The sequence below is a fragment of the Physella acuta genome, unplaced genomic scaffold (assembly GCF_028476545.2).
Source record: "Physella acuta isolate Inbredline_101_S28 unplaced genomic scaffold, ASM2847654v3 ptg000607l, whole genome shotgun sequence".
NCBI lineage: Eukaryota > Metazoa > Mollusca > Gastropoda > Physidae > Physella > Physella acuta.
In genome coordinates this window covers 1,275,152-1,294,077 of record NW_026732126.1, presented here as the reverse complement: position 1 = coordinate 1,294,077, position 18,926 = coordinate 1,275,152, and the positions used below count along the sequence as shown (strand labels likewise).

The window sequence follows — 18,926 nt, the reverse complement described above, 5'->3', positions numbered from 1 at the left end:
GTGAGGGCATCACCACCTACTGTGTGAGGGCACCACCAACCTACTGTGTGAGGGCACCACCAACCTACTGTGTGAGGGCACCACCAACCTACTGTGTGAGGGCACCACCAACCTACTGTGTGAGGGCACCACCAACCTACTGTGTGAGGGCAGCACCAACCTACTGTGTGAGGGCACCACCAAACTTCTGTGTGAGGGCATCACCACCTACTGTGTGAGGGCACCACCAACCTACTGTGTGAGGGCACCACCAACCTACTGTGTGAGGGCACCACCAAACTACTGTGTGAGGGCATCACCACCTACTGTGTGAGGGCACCACCAACCTACCTGTGTGAGGGCACCACCAACCTACTGTGTGAGGGCACCACCAACCTACTGTGTGAGGGCACCACAAACCTACTGTGTGAGGGCACCACCAACCTACTGTGTGTGAGGGCACCACCAAACTACCTGTGTGAGGGCACCACCAACCTACTGTGTGAGGGCACCACAAACCTACTGTGTGAGGGCACCACCGACCTACTGTGTGAGGGCACCACCAACCTACTGTGTGAGGGCACCACCAACCTACTGTGTGAGGGCACCACCAACCTACTGTGTGAGGGCACCACCAACCTACCTGTGTGAGGGCACCACCAACCTACTGTGTGAGGGCACCACCAACCTACTGTGTGAGGGCACCACAAACCTACTGTGTGAGGGCACCACCAACCTACTGTGTGTGAGGGCACCACCAAACTACCTGTGTGAGGGCACCACCAACCTACTGTGTGAGGGCACCACAAACCTACTGTGTGAGGGCATCACCGACCTACTGTGTGAGGGCACCACCAACCTACTGTGTGAGGGCACCACCAACCTACTGTGTGAGGGCACCACCAACCTACTGTGTGAGGGCGCCACCAACCTACTGTGTGAGGGCATCACCACCTACTGTGTGAGGGCACCACCAACCTACTGTGTGAGGGCACCACCAACCTACTGTGTGAGGGCACCACCAACCTACTGTGTGATGGCACCACAAACCTACTGTGTGAGGGCACCACCGACCTACTGTGTGAGGGCACCACCAACCTACTGTGTGAGGGCATCACCACCTACTGTGTGAGGGCACCACCAACCTACTGTGTGAGGGCACCACCAACCTACTGTGTGAGGGCACCACCAACCTACTGTGTGAGGGCACCACCAACCTACTGTGTGAGGGCAGCACTAACCTACTGTGTGAGGGCACCATCAAACTACTGTGTGAGGGCATCACCACCTACTGTGTGAGGGCACCACCAACCTACTGTGTGAGGGCACCACCAACCTACTGTGTGAGGGCACCACCAACCTACTGTGTGAGGGCACCACCAACCTACTGTGTGAGGGCACCACCAACCTACTGTGTGAGGGCAGCACCAACCTACTGTGTGAGGGCACCACCAAACTTCTGTGTGAGGGCATCACCATCTACTGTGTGAGGGCACCACCAACCTACTGTGTGAGGGCACCACCAACCTACTGTGTGAGGGCACCACCAAACTACTGTGTGAGGGCATCACCACCTACTGTGTGAGGGCACCACCAACCTACTGTGTGAGGGCACCACCAACCTACTGTGTGATGGCACCACAAACCTACTGTGTGAGGGCACCACCGACCTACTGTGTGAGGGCACCACCAACCTACTGTGTGAGGGCACCACCAACCTACTGTGTGAGGGCATCACCACCTACTGTGTAAGGGCACCACCAACCTACTGTGTGATGGCACCACAAACCTACTGTGTGAGGGCACCACCAACCTACTGTGTGAGGGGGCACCACCAACCTACTGTGTGAGGGCACCACAAACCTACTGTGTGAGGGCACCACCAACCTACTGTGTGAGGGCATCACCACCTACTGTGTGAGGGCATCACCAACCTACTGTGTGAGGGCGCCACCAACCTACTGTGTGAGGGCATCACCACCTACTGTGTGAGGGCACCACCAACCTACTGTGTGAGGGCACCACCAACCTACTGTGTGAGGGCACCACCGACCTACTGTGTGAGGGCACCACCAACCTACTGTGTGAGGGCATCACCACCTACTGTGTGAGGGCACCACCAACCTACTGTGTGAGGGCACCACCAACCTACTGTGTGAGGGCACCACCAACCTACTGTGTGATGGCACCACAAACCTACTGTGTGAGGGCACCACCGACCTACTGTGTGAGGGCACCACCAACCTACTGTGTGAGGGCATCACCACCTACTGTGTGAGGGCACCACCAACCTACTTTGTGAGGGCACCACCAACCTACTGTGTGAGGGCACCACCAACCTACTGTGTGAGGGCACCACCAACCTACTGTGTGAGGGCAGCACTAACCTACTGTGTGAGGGCACCACCAACCTACTGTGTGAGGGCACCACCGACCTACTGTGTGAGGGCACCACCAACCTACTGTGTGAGGGCACCACCAACCTACTGTGTGAGGGCACCACAAACCTACTGTGTGAGGGCACCACCAACCTACTGTGTGAGGGCAGCACCAACCTACTGTGTGAGGGCACCACCAAACTTCTGTGTGAGGGCATCACCACCTACTGTGTGAGGGCACCACCAACCTACTGTGTGAGGGCACCACCAACCTACTGTGTGAGGGCACCACCAACCTACTGTGTGAGGGCACCACCAACCTACTGTGTGAGGGCACCACCAACCTACTGTGTGAGGGCAGCACCAACCTACTGTGTGAGGGCACCACCAAACTTCTGTGTGAGGGCATCACCACCTACTGTGTGAGGGCACCACCAACCTACTGTGTGAGGGCACCACCAACCTACTGTGTGAGGGCACCACCAAACTACTGTGTGAGGGCATCACCACCTACTGTGTGAGGGCACCACCAACCTACTGTGTGAGGGCACCACCAACCTACTGTGTGAGGGCACCACCAACCTACTGTGTGAGGGCACCACCAACCTACTGTGTGTGAGGGCACCACCAACCTACTGTGTGAGGGCACCACCAACCTACCTGTGTGAGGGCACCACCAACTACTGTGTGAGGGCACCACCAACCTACTGTGTGAGGGCACCACAAACCTACTGTGTGAGGGCACCACCAACCTACTGTGTGTGAGGGCACCACCAAACTACCTGTGTGAGGGCACCTACAACCTACTGTGTGAGGGCACCACAAACCTACTGTGTGAGGGCACCACCGACCTACTGTGTGAGGGCACCACCAACCTACTGTGTGAGGGCACCACCAACCTACTGTGTGAGGGCACCACCAACCTACTGTGTGAGGGCACCACCAACCTACCTGTGTGAGGGCACCACCAACCTACTGTGTGAGGGCACCACCAACCTACTGTGTGAGGGCACCACAAACCTACTGTGTGAGGGCACCACCAACCTACTGTGTGTGAGGGCACCACCAAACTACCTGTGTGAGGGCACCACCAACCTACTGTGTGAGGGCACCACAAACCTACTGTGTGAGGGCACCACCGACCTACTGTGTGAGGGCACCACCAACCTACTGTGTGAGGGCACCACCAACCTACTGTGTGAGGGCACCACCAACCTACTGTGTGAGGGCGCCACCAACCTACTGTGTGAGGGCATCACCACCTACTGTGTGAGGGCACCACCAACCTACTGTGTGAGGGCACCACCAACCTACTGTGTGAGGGCACCACCAACCTACTGTGTGATGGCACCACAAACCTACTGTGTGAGGGCACCACCGACCTACTGTGTGAGGGCACCACCAACCTACTGTGTGAGGGCATCACCACCTACTGTGTGAGGGCACCACCAACCTACTGTGTGAGGGCACCACCAACCTACTGTGTGAGGGCACCACCAACCTACTGTGTGAGGGCACCACCAACCTACTGTGTGAGGGCAGCACTAACCTACTGTGTGAGGGCACCATCAAACTACTGTGTGAGGGCATCACCACCTACTGTGTGAGGGCACCACCAACCTACTGTGTGAGGGCACCACCAACCTACTGTGTGAGGGCACCACCAACCTACTGTGTGAGGGCACCACCAACCTACTGTGTGAGGGCACCACCAACCTACTGTGTGAGGGCAGCACCAACCTACTGTGTGAGGGCACCACCAAACTTCTGTGTGAGGGCATCACCACCTACTGTGTGAGGGCACCACCAACCTACTGTGTGAGGGCACCACCAACCTACTGTGTGAGGGCACCACCAAACTACTGTGTGAGGGCATCACCACCTACTGTGTGAGGGCACCACCAACCTACTGTGTGAGGGCACCACCAACCTACTGTGTGAGGGCACCACCAACCTACTGTGTGAGGGCATCACCAACCTACTGTGTGAGGGCACCACCAACCTACTGTGTGTGAGGGCACCACCAAACTACCTGTGTGAGGGCACCACCAACCTACTGTGTGAGGGCACCACCAACCTACTGTGTGAGGGCACCACCAACCTACTGTGTGAGGGCACCACCAACCTACTGTGTGAGGGCACCACCAACCTACTGTGTGAGGGCAGCACCAACCTACTGTGTGAGGGCACCACCAACCTACTGTGTGAGGGCACCACCAACCTACTGTGTGAGGGCAGCACCAACCTACTGTGTGAGGGCACCACCAAACTTCTGTGTGAGGGCATCACCACCTACTGTGTGAGGGCACCACCAACCTACTGTGTGAGGGCACCACCAACCTACTGTGTGAGGGCACCACCAAACTACTGTGTGAGGGCATCACCACCTACTGTGTGAGGGCACCACCAACCTACTGTGTGAGGGCACCACCAACCTACTGTGTGAGGGCACCACCAACCTACTGTGTGAGGGCATCACCAACCTACTGTGTGAGGGCACCACCAACCTACTGTGTGTGAGGGCACCACCAAACTACCTGTGTGAGGGCACCACCAACCTACTGTGTGAGGGCACCACCAACCTACTGTGTGAGGGCACCACCAACCTACTGTGTGAGGGCACCACAAACCTACTGTGTGAGGGCACCACCAACCTACTGTGTGAGGGCACCACCAACCTACTGTGTGTGAGGGCACCACCAAACTACCTGTGTGAGGGCACCACCAACCTACTGTGTGAGGGCACCACCAACCTACTGTGTGAGGGCACCACCAACCTACTGTGTGAGGGCACAAACAGGCCATTGTTATACACCAACACCAACTACCTATTGTCTTCGCCACCATCCGGGGACTTTACCAGAGCAGAAAGTCACCATCACTGGACTATACTATCCTGGGACTTTACCAGAACAGAAAGTCACCATCACTGGACTATACCATCCTTGGACTTTACCTTACGATAAACATCGTTACTATTAAGTCTGCAGTCATGAAACGTATACACATACATGTGCACGTATGCGGCATATATTTAAATTATATTATGCCAACACACACAGTCTATATATACATATATATATATAAATTTGTATATATATATATATATATATATATATATATATATATATATATATATATATATATATATATACATATATATATATACACTTTGTTTCTTGATGGGGGGGGGGGGTGACACCACGAAGTGCCGCACCGGGTGAAACCCGACCTAGCGACGCCACTGAGCAGTACCCATGCAGGACTCGCAATCAACGGATTCCTTGCACTCAGGGAGCCGCTGGCTGTCTTGAGGCGACCAACTTTTACTACTGCTGATGCAATGGAGGACATTCTTATTCATCGGGTTACACGACCGCCGGGGTGCCGGTTGAAGCGCCTCTCCAATTTGCCCGCTAATTAAGTGGTAACGCTGACCTGCTGCACCGGACACCCAATCAACAGACCCCAGATGCTAAGACGATGGAAAAATCTGGGTGGCAAACCGCACGGCCTTACTGCTGGGTCCCCGACATCCGAAATAAAATAAAAATGTAATGCCAGAAACCTTCCTAAATTTAAGAGTTTCTTTCAGGTACCCTGCTAGAAAAATGTCTGGGAAAAAAAAAAACATTGAATGCCACCGTCGGTGCAGTAAGATAGGACTGAGTGACTTTTTGGAACTTTTAATTTTTCTAGAGAAGAAAAGAAACTGTACTTCATTTTCCTTTTAAAATTATCTACATAAAACAAATATTAAAATTTCAATGGAAATTTTTTTTTTAAAGAGGGAAAAGGGCCACTATTTGCCTCGGGCCCCTATGCCTTGCTTACGCTAGCTTTACGGTAGCTACGCTACTGCATACACGAATTTTGATATGCTATCTGAGTGAACCAAACGAATTACATACAAACACACATGCGCTATAAAGATTACAGAATAACTGCCATATTTTAATATTTAAAAAAAGTTCATTGAATAAGAATGTGAATTTAGGGTTCTCCTCCATTGTATTACGCAGTATCATGTTTATGAAATTAATTAATTATCCTAAAGCATTACCACAAGTTTTTTAAAAGTATAGTTTACCGATCTCTGTGACCTCGGTATGTGTAGGTATAGTGTTGTCTGTACGGACAGCCGCCATTACTTTCCCTAACACGAGTTAGGTACCCATTAAGGCTGGGTGGACTTCATCATCGTCCTACTGACTCATGCTCGGGATCCACACTCGCGACTTACGAGTTAGCAGTCGTGCATTCTACCATCCGACCACGCAGTGCTCAGCTTTTGCTTAAACAACATCTCACAATCACCACTGGTCATATTCTCAGTATTTAAAATCTTAACGTTAGTACGGAGCTATGCCATATAATAAATGTCCACTAGGAACATCTTTTTCCAGAAAGAATTGACCGTTAATTAAAACCTAGATCTACATTTTGCGAAACTTTAGCATATAACTTAACGCTGTAGAATACGGAAAACAGTACAGAAATCAGACTGCTATGTGGAGCAGTGTTTCTTCCAGACTTTTTTCTCCTGGGGGGGGGGGGGGGGCACTTGAAATTTTCAGTTTCAGGGGGGCGGTAGACTTTCTTCGTGGGGGGGGGGGGGGTGGACACTGTTAAAAGTATATATTTTCTATATAAATTATATAAATTTCATTTCGTTCGGGAGGAGGTAGAATTTTTTCGCCCCCCCCCCCGAAGAGATGTCTGGAGGAAACTCTGATGTGGAGGTTAAACATCAACAGCCAGTGGTATATTCTGGATGGGGATTGTTAGACCCCACCCCTTCCATAAATCCCCAAAACGACAGGTGTCCCCAGTTATTTTAGGGACTTACAATTTCAAAATTGTATAAATTACAGGCACATCTTTTTGTGGCGAATATATATATATATATATATATATATATATATATATATATATATATATATATATATATATATATATATATATATATATATATATATATATATATATATATATGTTACGGTCAAAGCCCGAAGTGCGGCCAAAGCTCGGATTGGCCGGCCAATCCGCGCATTGGCCGGCTCTCTTGGCCAAAGCCCGAAAAACTTAGCACTAAGATCGTATTTCGTACATTGGCTGGCCAATGCGCGCACTGGCCGGGATGTCCTGGCCAATGTTCTATCCAGACTAAGTTGTGATCGCATTTTCATTATTCTGGGTGCGTTTTCATTGTAACGTATTGTTTAGCTCTTGTTTGTATAGCATTCTATATGCAAGGCGACATGGATCAAAAGGGCCGTCAGACCATGAGACAAACATAGCAGATGGATGTCAAAAGAAAAAAATGTAAATCCATGTTAGTTTCCATATATGGGCTCTCGATAAAATAATTACTGAGGAAGATCTTGAGAACATTGAACAAGAAATGGAGGTTGCCATAAATGCAACGACATCCTCAGTTAACACATATGCTGCCGTGGCGGAACGTGGCCAACAGATTCTATATAGTTTGTGAAAAACATTTTAGTGCAGCTCATTCTTTTGGATCCTGTGGCAACGATGTCCATGCTATGTGTGGAATACCCAATGAAGCAGACGAAGGGTACGGAGGGAACATTACCTGCAGATTGTGTCACAACAAACAAGACATCATGGGACACAGATCAGCAGCTCATACTGGCTTGCAAACTCAAGGTACTAAGATGCTTAAAACATCAAATACAAAATTTTAAGATGGTGAAGTGGGTGACCATGTATGCATCCGTTTTCCAGATGTTAACAGAGATCACGGTGATCCCCGAAGCGTCATTGCAGCTGGCACTGAGGAAAAATCACTACGAACCATCGCATCTTCACAATTATTGACTGGGGGCCAAGGCTACACTCGCTGCAATTGCACAACTAAGTGCACTACAAATCGCTGCAAGTGTAAAAATAACAAGCTGCTATGTAATTCTAAATGAAGTTCAACTTGTTTTAACAAATGATGAAATTGATAGATTGAGACTATAGTACAATAAAAAATTTGAATGTTTCTGTCATTTACTTTAATTAATAATCAATAAAGACTTAATTTCATGATCCTTACGGCATAAAAAAAAACCCAAAATCTGCTCATGATCTTCTAATTCGGACTTTGGCCGGTCGTCCAGATGATCTTCTATGGGAGGCGATATTGGCCAATGCGCGGATTGGCCGGTCGACCATGGCCAGTCTGCGGATTGGCCGGCCAAAGGCCGAAATCAAGCAAAGTTTCAGACTTTGACCGACCTATGGGAGGCGATATTGGCCAATGCGCGGATTGGCCGGCCAATCCTAGCATTGGCCGACTTCGGGCTTTGACCGTAACATATATATATATATGTTACGGTCAAAGCCCGAAAATAATATATAAAAACGTTTGCCCGACGACCCCCCCCCCCCTTGAAATTTTGTGAGGTGGTAGGAGAACGCATAGGGATGTCGAAAAAAAAACTCGTCATGTCCGGGAAAAATCGGGAAATGGGTCAAAACTGACCAGTTGTATTTCTCTATATACTCTTTGTATTTTATGGGAAAAACCGAGGGTCATTTCAAAGCGGATTTTAGGGTACTTAAACTCTGTATATCTGGCTAATTTTTTGCATGCTCCTAGGTAAATGGCTTGGCCTTTAGAGAAAACTGTCGGTTTGACTCAAAGCCCTCGACCAGGGCTACAACATGACCGCGAGTGAAAATCTCTTTATTTGAGCTATATAACAAAAACAAATCTTGCCGAACGACCCCCCTTGATATTTTGTGACGTGGTAGGAGAACACATAGGGATGTCACCAAAAACTCGGCTCATTTAGAAAAACTTCGTAAAGGGGTCAAAACTGACCAGTTGTATTTCTCTATATAATCTTTGTATTTTATAGAAAAAAAAACAGGGTCATTTCAAAGCGGATGTTAGTATATCTGGCTCATTTTTTGCATGCTCTTAGGTAAATGGCTTGGCCTTTTAGGAAATTTGTCGGTTTGAATCAAAACCCTCGACGAGGGCTAAAAGATGACCACGATTGAAAATCTTATTTGAGCTATAACGTTCTTGCCGAACGACCCCCCTTGATATTTTGTGAGGTGGTAGGAGAACACCTAGGGGTGTGATAAAAAACTCGGTATATCTGGGAAAAATCTGCAAATGGGTCAAAACTGCCCAGTCGTATTTTCCTTTATAATCTTTGTATTATATGGGAAATACTGAGGATCATTTCAACGCGGAATTTAGGGTACTTAAACTCAGTATATCTGGCTAATTTTTAGCATGCTCCTAGGTAAATAGCTTGTGCTTTAGGCAAATCTGTCGGTTTGACTCAAACCCTCGACGAGGGCTAAAACATGACCGCGAGTGAAAATCTCCTATTTGAGCTATATAACGAAAAACTTTCTTACCGAACGACCACCCTTGATATTTTATGATGTGGTAGGAGAACACCTAGGGATGTCACAAAAAACTCGCCATGTCCGGGAACAATCTTGAAATGGGTCAAAAATGACCAATCGTAATTCCCTATATAATCTTTGTATTTTATGGGAAAAACAGGGTAATTTCAACATAAATTTTAGGATACTCAACCTCTATTTGTCTGGCCATTTTTTTTGCATGCACCTCTATAGGCTGTATGGAAAAACTGTTGGTCAGACTCAAAGCACTCGACGAGGGCTAAAAAGTGACCGCGAGTGAAATTCTCATTTTATAAAATATATATAAATAAGTTGACGAACGATCTCCCTAATATTTTGTGAGATCGTAGACCGACCCCGGAGGATAACAAAGAAACATTATTTCTCGTCGAAAAAAAAACCAAGTGGGACGATAGATTTGTCCAGAGACGTATTTTCTTATAAACAATTGTTTGTGAGAAAATAAACAAAGACATACTTCATTTGTTCAAGTTTCAAGGGAGGTAACTTTTTAAAAATAATTATGTTTCAAACAATTGTATACTATTTTAAACATAAACTGAAAATGACGAAGTATAGCATTTGTTTCTGTAAAAAATTACGTTGTTAATAAGGTACGTATCAGTAATTGAAATAAGTTAATTAATTTTAAAAGTCAATCTAATATATAAAGCTCAATTCTGTATGTAAAAATAAATATGTTTGTCGTTGACATACTTTAATGGATTAAAGTGTTAGACTATTATCGTGCGCATTTGTCTAAATTTATGAGTTAAAAAATTACTATTGAAAGTGTTGGGAAATAATTTTCATTTTTCAAACTGATAGTAATAATTGTCGGCATATTCATTAAACACAAGTTTTAAAAAAATATCATCTTTTACAAAAATTCTAATTATGTTTTTATTTAGTCCTATAACACTTACTTCCCTTTGATAAATTAGGAAAACACAGTTACTTCCCTTTATAAAACCATGGCATTAGTGGAAAAGAATTTACTTTTTATTACTTTGTTTTGGTGTTGGGAAAAAAAACAATTACATAATTAGCGGGGATTGAACGAGTGCAAATGTTGTAGGTATTTTACGGATAAGCTTGGAGTATTAAAATTGTTCATTAAATTGAAACAGGCGCGTTCGTTTAAGTGAGTGCAAAAGACTATGAATAAGTTGGGGTACTATAGTCGTTTATTAAGCTAAAACAGGCGATTCCGTTGGGTTTGCGTTAGTGGTTGCGGTTTGATTTGGTTCGTTTTTGTTCTTTCTTTTTTCGTTTTTGTTTGTGTTTTTTTGTTTGGGTTTGTATTTGTGTTTTTGGTTGGTTTTGCGTTTGGATTTGGTTTGTTTTTGTTTGCTTTTTCGTTTTTTTTTTGTGTTGTTATTGGTTGGTATTGGTGTTTGTGGTTGTGGTTGGGTTTGTTGTTAGGTTTTTGTTTTCGTTTGCTTTTTTGTTTGTTTTTTCTTTGTGTTTGTATTGGTGTTTGTGGTTGTTGTTGGGTTTGTTGTTTTTGTTTTCGTTTGTAATTGTAATTGTGTTAGCGTTATGTTTGCGTTTTGTTGTTTTGGTTTTGGTTGGTTGTGGTTTGGGTGGGCAATGCCGGGTTTATGATGATTACTAAACACACAGGTGATGGTCTTTAACAGAAAGGTTTTTCACAGAAGCCAGAGCAGGGCCTGACCGGGACGGCTAGTGTAATATAAATTATGAGATATACTGTTCATGGAACCTCTGTAGCTCTAATTCCCATTTAGTCATACTTTTCGAACTTTCCAATATTTTCTCTGAAAATGGACTTTAAACAACAAAGAACAACAACATTTTCTCTAAAATTAGCGTTACTGTTTAAATTTATGCACTAGTCACCTCAGCCGTCACTAAATAATTAAGTATTCAAATTCTCAAATGTTCTTGAAAACCTAAGCGAAGCTAGGCAGTGTGCCTAGTAGTAGTATAAATAGGAATTGGACATACCAGTGTTTCTTCCAGACTCCCCTCTCGTGGGGTGGGTGGGGGGGGGGCACTTGCTATTTTCGGGGGACGGGGGTGGGAGTGGGGTGGACCATATTTTTCGGGTAGGGAGCAGACACTAATGAAAGTATATGCTTTCTATATACATTACATTTCGTTTGGGGGAGGGGAGCAGAGCCTTGAAGAGATTCTGGGACATAAATATAAACATCTTAAGAAAGCGTTCGACGTATACTTATATCAGTTGTTTTGGTTAAATCTTTGATCAACAACAACAACAACAACAACAACAAAAAAGAACCAGTTGCTCCTCGCCCAGTCCATAAAATAAACCTTAAATTATTATTGTGCTCCTTAAAAATGAAGCCAGACAATGATATGGCTCCCAGAATAACAGCTCAAGGTTTAAAACCCGGAGGCATTCAAAACAAGAAAACTATTCTACATAGCCTGATTGATTTCCAAGTACACAAATTTCAATCACGATCACATTAACGTCTACCTTGTTTATTGCGTCTCACGAACTTGAACTTTTAATTGTCTGTAACGCGTAAACAATGTATTCAGAGCTGGAATAAAACAACCCGGATGAAAAGCTGAGGAAGGTTCAACACGAGACGATTGGTCGACGGTTGTCCCTATAAAACACCAAAATACCCACAACATTCAGTCTGATGAAATAACCACAGTCAACTATTGCTATAGTCGTCACATCGAAGTATTTAAAGGACAGCCATACAAGACTCGACTAGATTGGACATCTTTAAAAGCATTATTTGTGGCAAAAAGGTTTGTTTTTCTTTCTTTTTTTTGTTTGCTTGCTTTCTCTATATTTAAGCAAAAAATATTATAGTTATTTTATAAGGGGAGCCGGAAGTTTTCCCGAAGTGGCTTTCGGGCATTTGTCGCATTCGGGCAAGTATTCATTCGGGAAATCGGCCTTCGGGCAAACGACATTCGGGTAAGTGTCTTTCGGGACTTTGTCGTAGACCCATTTTATAGTTAATTCCAAGTTGTATAAGCAACGTCCTGTGTTGGGTCTATAAACTGTGTGGAGAGGAACCGGGTGTGTGTGTGGGGGGGGGGGCTGTTACATGGGCAACATGTAACTTATCCAATGTGCAATCATCCAATGGCCTGCTATACCGCGGAGCCATATTATAATTATTAGATTTTATAGCTAACTCTGGGCAGCATTTTCTTATCTCTAGGCATATCCCTAACACCTCCACCCCACATGGTCTGGTGAGCTGTGGTTCACGCTAAATGTTTACAGTCGTAGAGTCGGGTTTAGTGCTATTAGGGGCAGATAATTTAGTTTGAAACGATTTTAAACTAGGGGAGGTAACTAAGAGTAGGCTACTTTCGCGAGTGGTGGGGGGGGGGGGGTGGTGGTAGGGTAGGGATTAGGGGAAAGGAGGGGGGGGGTATAGTCCTTAACGACATACTGATAGTGTTTTAAAGCAAATATTTTCAGTGGCAGCATTGGTACTGTCGAATTCACAAATTATGAAGTACTGAAAAGTAGAAAATAAAACAACTAAATAGCGGCATATGATACGCCGCGGGTCGGCTCGTATAAATAATTCTCTTCATGGAGAAAACACCACGCAGCTTAGCCACCACGCTCATCCCTACCTGTCAGGTGAGCTGTGGTTCACCCCGAATGTTTACAATCGTAGAGCCGGGTTAGTGACGGCTATTAGGGGCAGATAATTTAGTACTAAACGATTTGAAACGAAGGGGAGGTAACAATTTCTGATTGATCGTTTCTTTGTCAGTAAACGGCTGCTTTTACTGGGCGGGAGGGGGGAAGGATGAGGGAGGGCGGGAGGGGGTAGTGTTGAATTCACAAATTATGTATTGCTGATAAGCAGAAAATAAAACAACTAGATGGCGGCGTATACTACGTCGCGTGTCAGCACGTCTATATATATAGGGCAAAGTTGTCGGGTGCCCGACAGAGCACTTTCCGGCGCCGCACGCGCTTCAAATTTTCCAGGATCCTGCCTTGGGGTGATAGAACACGAGGGCCTGTGCCGGTTGGACGAAAAGTCCACGAACAGGGGGTCAAAACTGACCTCGACTGACCGGCGCCTTATATGAGCGATATATCGAAAACAAATTCCCACGTAGGAACCTCTTCATAACTCCTGAGGTCGTAGACCGACCCTCGGGGGTGGCAAAAATAAACTATGATATGTTCCGGAAAACTCCGGAAGACCTTTAGAACTGACCGGTCCGAATTTTCCCTATATAAACATTGTCAATTTTCTGAAAAACGATGACTCTTTTCAAAACAGTGTTTTGGAAATTTGGCTCTGTACATCTGGCTCATTTTTTTTTGCATAGAGCTGAGTAAATGAATCGGCTTTATGGATAAACTATCTGTCAGCCCCTGCTCGCACGGCGAGGGCTATAAAGTGACCACGAGTGAAATTTTCCTTTTATGAGCTTTATATTTTAAAAAAATGCCGTACGATCCCCCTGATTTTTTGCGAGGCCTTAGACCGACCATGGAGGGTAACAAAAATTCGATATTCCTTTTGGAAAAAAATTTATTATGGTCGATAGATTTGTCCAGAAGCCGTATTTTCTTCTATAAGCATTGTGAGAGTGTCAGGAATCTCAAAGAAAAGCACAACACGACTGAGGCTATTACAGTATTCTTTATTTCTCTATCTCCCGTGCCTCCAGTCCGGAAATCAACTTCCTTGCTTTCACACTCAACCTTCAACTGTCCTCCGCAATCTACACACCACCTTTCTCTCGCAACACAACACAGCCGCTGTCACCCGATCAGTCGCTTCCCTTGTACCCTCGTTCACTCCGTACAACAACATACACGTCAACACACCCGGCCTCGCGTCTCACTACATGATACATACACACACGCAGTGATCCGTCCCACGTATTCACCTTTCATACACATTACATCACCACAAGCATAGCAACTGTTTGTTAAAACAAAGTAAACAAAGACTACGTTTTCGTTAAAATGTCAAGGGAGGTAGCTTTTTAAAATAATTATTTTTTCAAACACGTGTATACTATTTTAATTATAAACAGAAAATCACGAAGTATAGCATTCGTTTTAGTAAAACATTAAATTTTGAATTAAGGTGTGTATTCTAATTAAATGTAAAAATTAATTTTAAAAGTAAATGTAATTTAAATTATGAGTTCTACTGTTCTAATTACCTTTAGGATTATAAATAACGAACATTCCTTTTTTTTTAAAAAAAATCGGACTATAAACAACTAACAACAACAAAAACAATTTCTCTAAAATAAGCATTATTGTTGAAACGTAACACACACACACTTCCCCCCCCCCCCCCCCCCCCACTCAACCGGACTGGCGGATTTTTCAAGGTAGCGTGCCCTCTTTGCCAAGGGTCAATTTTATGTCATGGAAAGTTTTGGAATGATAGATCAGTATGTGTACTGCAGAGACACTTCTTCCACGGTCGTTTCTATTTCTGTCCATGCGTGGCTACAATGTGAACTTTTGACTCCTCAGCTAAGGACAAAGCACAGTAAACTAAGCAGTCAAGAGAAACCTAGTTTGCACACCTTATTTTAGTCTAGTTCTTATGCCATTTTATTTTCTCCATTTGATTATTATATATGCAATTGATGTTCATGTCTTTGATGCTGTGTAAAATCTATCAAATAAATAATTATTACTGATTTAAATGTTTAAAACAATTGAATTAATAAAAAAATAAAAAGGAAAAAAAAACTAATTGAGGACTGTATAGATATAGATGTTTGAAAGGGAAGAGTGTTTGTTTTTACGTGTCTCATTGTAATAACATTGCTTTTCCGATTGCTTAAAATTTGTATCATTTTAATTCTCTGTAATCCCAAATTCATTTCAGCTCTTCTTTAAAAAAAAAAAAATTCCCCCTCTCCCCCCCCCCCCCCCTCGTCCCCTCAGCCCACCACGCCGAGAAAAAAAAATCCCTTGAATCATCATTTAATTACACATTTGCATTTTCAGTTTCAGGTTGGTTTTTAATTTTAATTTTTTCTTTATATTTAGACGTTTTGTATTAGATATATGTATAATTAAACCATCTTAAATGAATGAAAGCAGGCTACAAGTAAGAAAGAAATATTACTATTGTAAATCTGTATCAGTCCTTATCAGTCCTCACAAGCCGATGATGAAAACTGTAATACTAAAGCGAACACACAACTGACGCTATAAATTACGTGTCTGAGGCAAAAAAAAAAAAAAAAAAAGAAAAAAAAATTGTTGAAACGTAAACGCTCCATATATCAGCAATAACTAATTAATTATGCATTCAAATTCTCATATGTTTTTGAAAATCTAAGCAAAGCTAGGCAGTATGTCTAGTATAAAAAAATAAGTGTTTCGTGTAACGGGGGCCAAACCAATTTGTCCTGGACGGTGAATTAAGCAAGATACAATATGTGTATTATATATATATATATATATATATATATATATATATATATATATATATATATATATATATATATATATAGTTTGTTGTATGAATTTTCAATATTTCACAGATAAAACCATTCACACAACAGCTTGTATGTGCCAGTCGGTTAATAAAACAAACCCAAGATGAAGACACACCCAGTGTTGCTTGTACTTGCTGCCCTGTGTAGCCTTCAGACACAAGCTTATGGTGGTTTGTAGGGTTTTCTCTATTTTTAATAATTCAAAAGGATATTTAAACTAATGCAACATTGAGACAGCACACACGACTTCTCCAAGATTAGATTAAGTTAGTTTTTGTATTCTTTGATATCGTCTTCAAAGTTGTAATCAAGCTATAGTCACTGCTCTTCTCTTACCCCCCCCCCCCCCACCCCCACCTCCTCCACCACCGATGAAATTGATAAATAAAGTCAAATTGAAATAGAAAGTATGAACTTTAACAATTTTTCAAATTGCTGCTCTCTCTCTGTCTCTCTCTCTCTCTCTCTTTCTATCTCTCTCCTCCCCCCCCCCTCCACCTTTTTTAGGACGCTTCAATTGTCCCTGTCTCGGAGAAAAATATCTTCTTAAAGGGCAAAACTAAAGAAACTATTTCTGCGCAGGACAGAGTTATCTTCCTTATATGTTTTCAATACATTACAATTAGAATGATAACACACATGTCTCGACACACATTATGTCTTATCTACATTCCTCGACACACACTATGTCTTATCTACATTCAATGTCATTCTATCCCAGGCTGTGATAACGTGAAGATGGACATGATCTTTGTGGTCGACTCGTCTGGAAGCATTGGAGCATCTAACTACACGCTGGGGTTAGAGTTCATGAAAGACCTGCTTGCTGAGGCCGACATTGACAACGGCAATGTTAGGGTCGGTGTCGTCATTTTTAGTAGTGCAGATAGAATCCTGTTCCACTTGGATAGCTATAAAACCAAAGCTGAATTGTTTCAAGCCATCTCTGCCATCCCTTATATCGCAAGGGGCACCAACACTGCTGATGGTCTAAGAACAATGAGGACGACAATGTTTAGTCCTGAGCACGGAGATCGCCCCAATGTCCCCAACATTGCAGTGGTCATCACAGGTGGTCAGTCTTACATCAACAGGGAAAGGACAATCCCAGAGGCTGAGGCTGCCAAAGCCCAAGGCATTCAGATCTATGCTATTGGTGTTGGCGCAGGAATCACCGAAGAATTAAATAAGATCGCAAGCACGCCCGTTGATGATTTTATGTTTAAAGTACAAAATTATACTTTACTCAAAAGTCTTAGGGAAAAACTGTTTAACGTCATGTGTAAGTAGAATAAATTCCTATAATGTCGAATTAGTACATAAAAATTAATATTGTAATACTTTTAAAAAAATACCCCTGTTTACGAGTTATACACAACATGGACGTAACAATGGAGAAAGTTGTGGGAGTGATCTCCTCTTTACATGATTTCCAAAAACATGCGCATTCAACTAAAAAAACTAAATACGAATAGTTTCATATCTTACTATATTGGCTGTCATAGTACTAAGAGGGTCTACATTATCGACGTCACAAACGTAGGGGAGTGGGGGGAATGGGGGGAGGGGGCAGTGACTGTTGTGACGATGTGTAGATTGTAATACAATCGATCAATATACTCAATGTTGACAGAGCTTAGTAAATATTTTAGGAAGTAATAAAGTTTATTAAAACCGAAATATGTTATTTTTCTTATTGGGGAGGGGTTAGTAGGCTGAGGCGTGATGACATTTAGTGTGGTGCCTTGTTTTTTGTGACGATGTGTATCTACGAGTAAGGGCAGATAAAAATCGTTTAAAAGGCGTGATGGTGTTTTTGAATTACCCCTACATACACATACAAGCTTGTCATAGTATAGACATAAGGAGAAGAACATTACCCCCCCCGCCACCCCCCCCCCCGACGCTACTCCCCTTAGCAATTTGGGTTACGTTAGGGTCAGGGTTTGGGTTAGAGTTTGGTTTATGGCGGGCTAGGGTTAAGGTTACGGCTAGGTTTAGAGTTGGGGTTAGGATTGGGGTTTGGGTTAGCTATAGGGTCTAGGTTTGGGGTTATGGTTAGTGTTCTTCAGCTTAGTGGGGAAGGGGGGGGGGGTAATTACCTGAGGTAAGGGTAATTGACAGGGGAAGGTAGTGTCGGAGGAAGTCCTAGACCTACATACATACACATAAGTACCAAAATGAAAAGAAATGACACCGTTAAGTTGAGTAAATGAATAATTTATAGCATATAATGCAATCAAACAAACCAATTAATATAGCTGCTATAGATAAAGTTTTCAAAGCATATGTCTACAGCCTTATATGTAAAAGTGACTTGACTTAGTTACAATTACACCAGTAGAGGTATTTATCGTACATCTTAAACAATGATGTTTTGACATATATGATGTTGTGACTAATGTTACCAGGTTTGTACGTGACAGAAGCCCCAACACCTGCACCTACAACACCTAAACCAGTTGTGATCAGTAAGTGAAATGTCCCATCTCATGCCGCTAGTCTTTCAAAGTATAAAGTAGTTTAATATGCTAACTTTAAATGTACCTTAATATTGTACTCACCCTGTTTTTAAAAAAAATGGTTATTCGCTTATCTTCTATAATTAAGAATAGAGAAAAGCATAAGTTTACAAATGTGAAGCTTTGTTTAGATTATAGACAAAAAAATGCGTCTCTAAGTATACGTTAATATTGG

At 43.7% G+C, this 18,926-nt stretch overlaps 2 protein-coding genes across 2 annotated transcripts in view; both read left to right on the top strand.

Moving 5' to 3' along the window:
- The window catches only part of LOC131947773 (von Willebrand factor D and EGF domain-containing protein), a 92,136-nt gene that overhangs the window by 61,350 nt on the left and 11,860 nt on the right, over positions 1-18,926 (top strand). The window lies entirely within an intron of this gene.
- Positions 12,323-18,926, top strand: part of LOC131947775 (uncharacterized) — a 38,313-nt gene continuing 31,709 nt past the window's right edge. The window contains exons 1-4 of the mRNA XM_059309076.1: positions 12,323-12,515; positions 16,275-16,399; positions 16,951-17,511; positions 18,641-18,700. Coding sequence (XP_059165059.1) covers positions 16,333-16,399; positions 16,951-17,511; positions 18,641-18,700 — 688 coding nt within the window. The 5' untranslated portion in view covers positions 12,323-12,515; positions 16,275-16,332. The remainder of the gene's footprint in view (positions 12,516-16,274; positions 16,400-16,950; positions 17,512-18,640; positions 18,701-18,926) is intronic.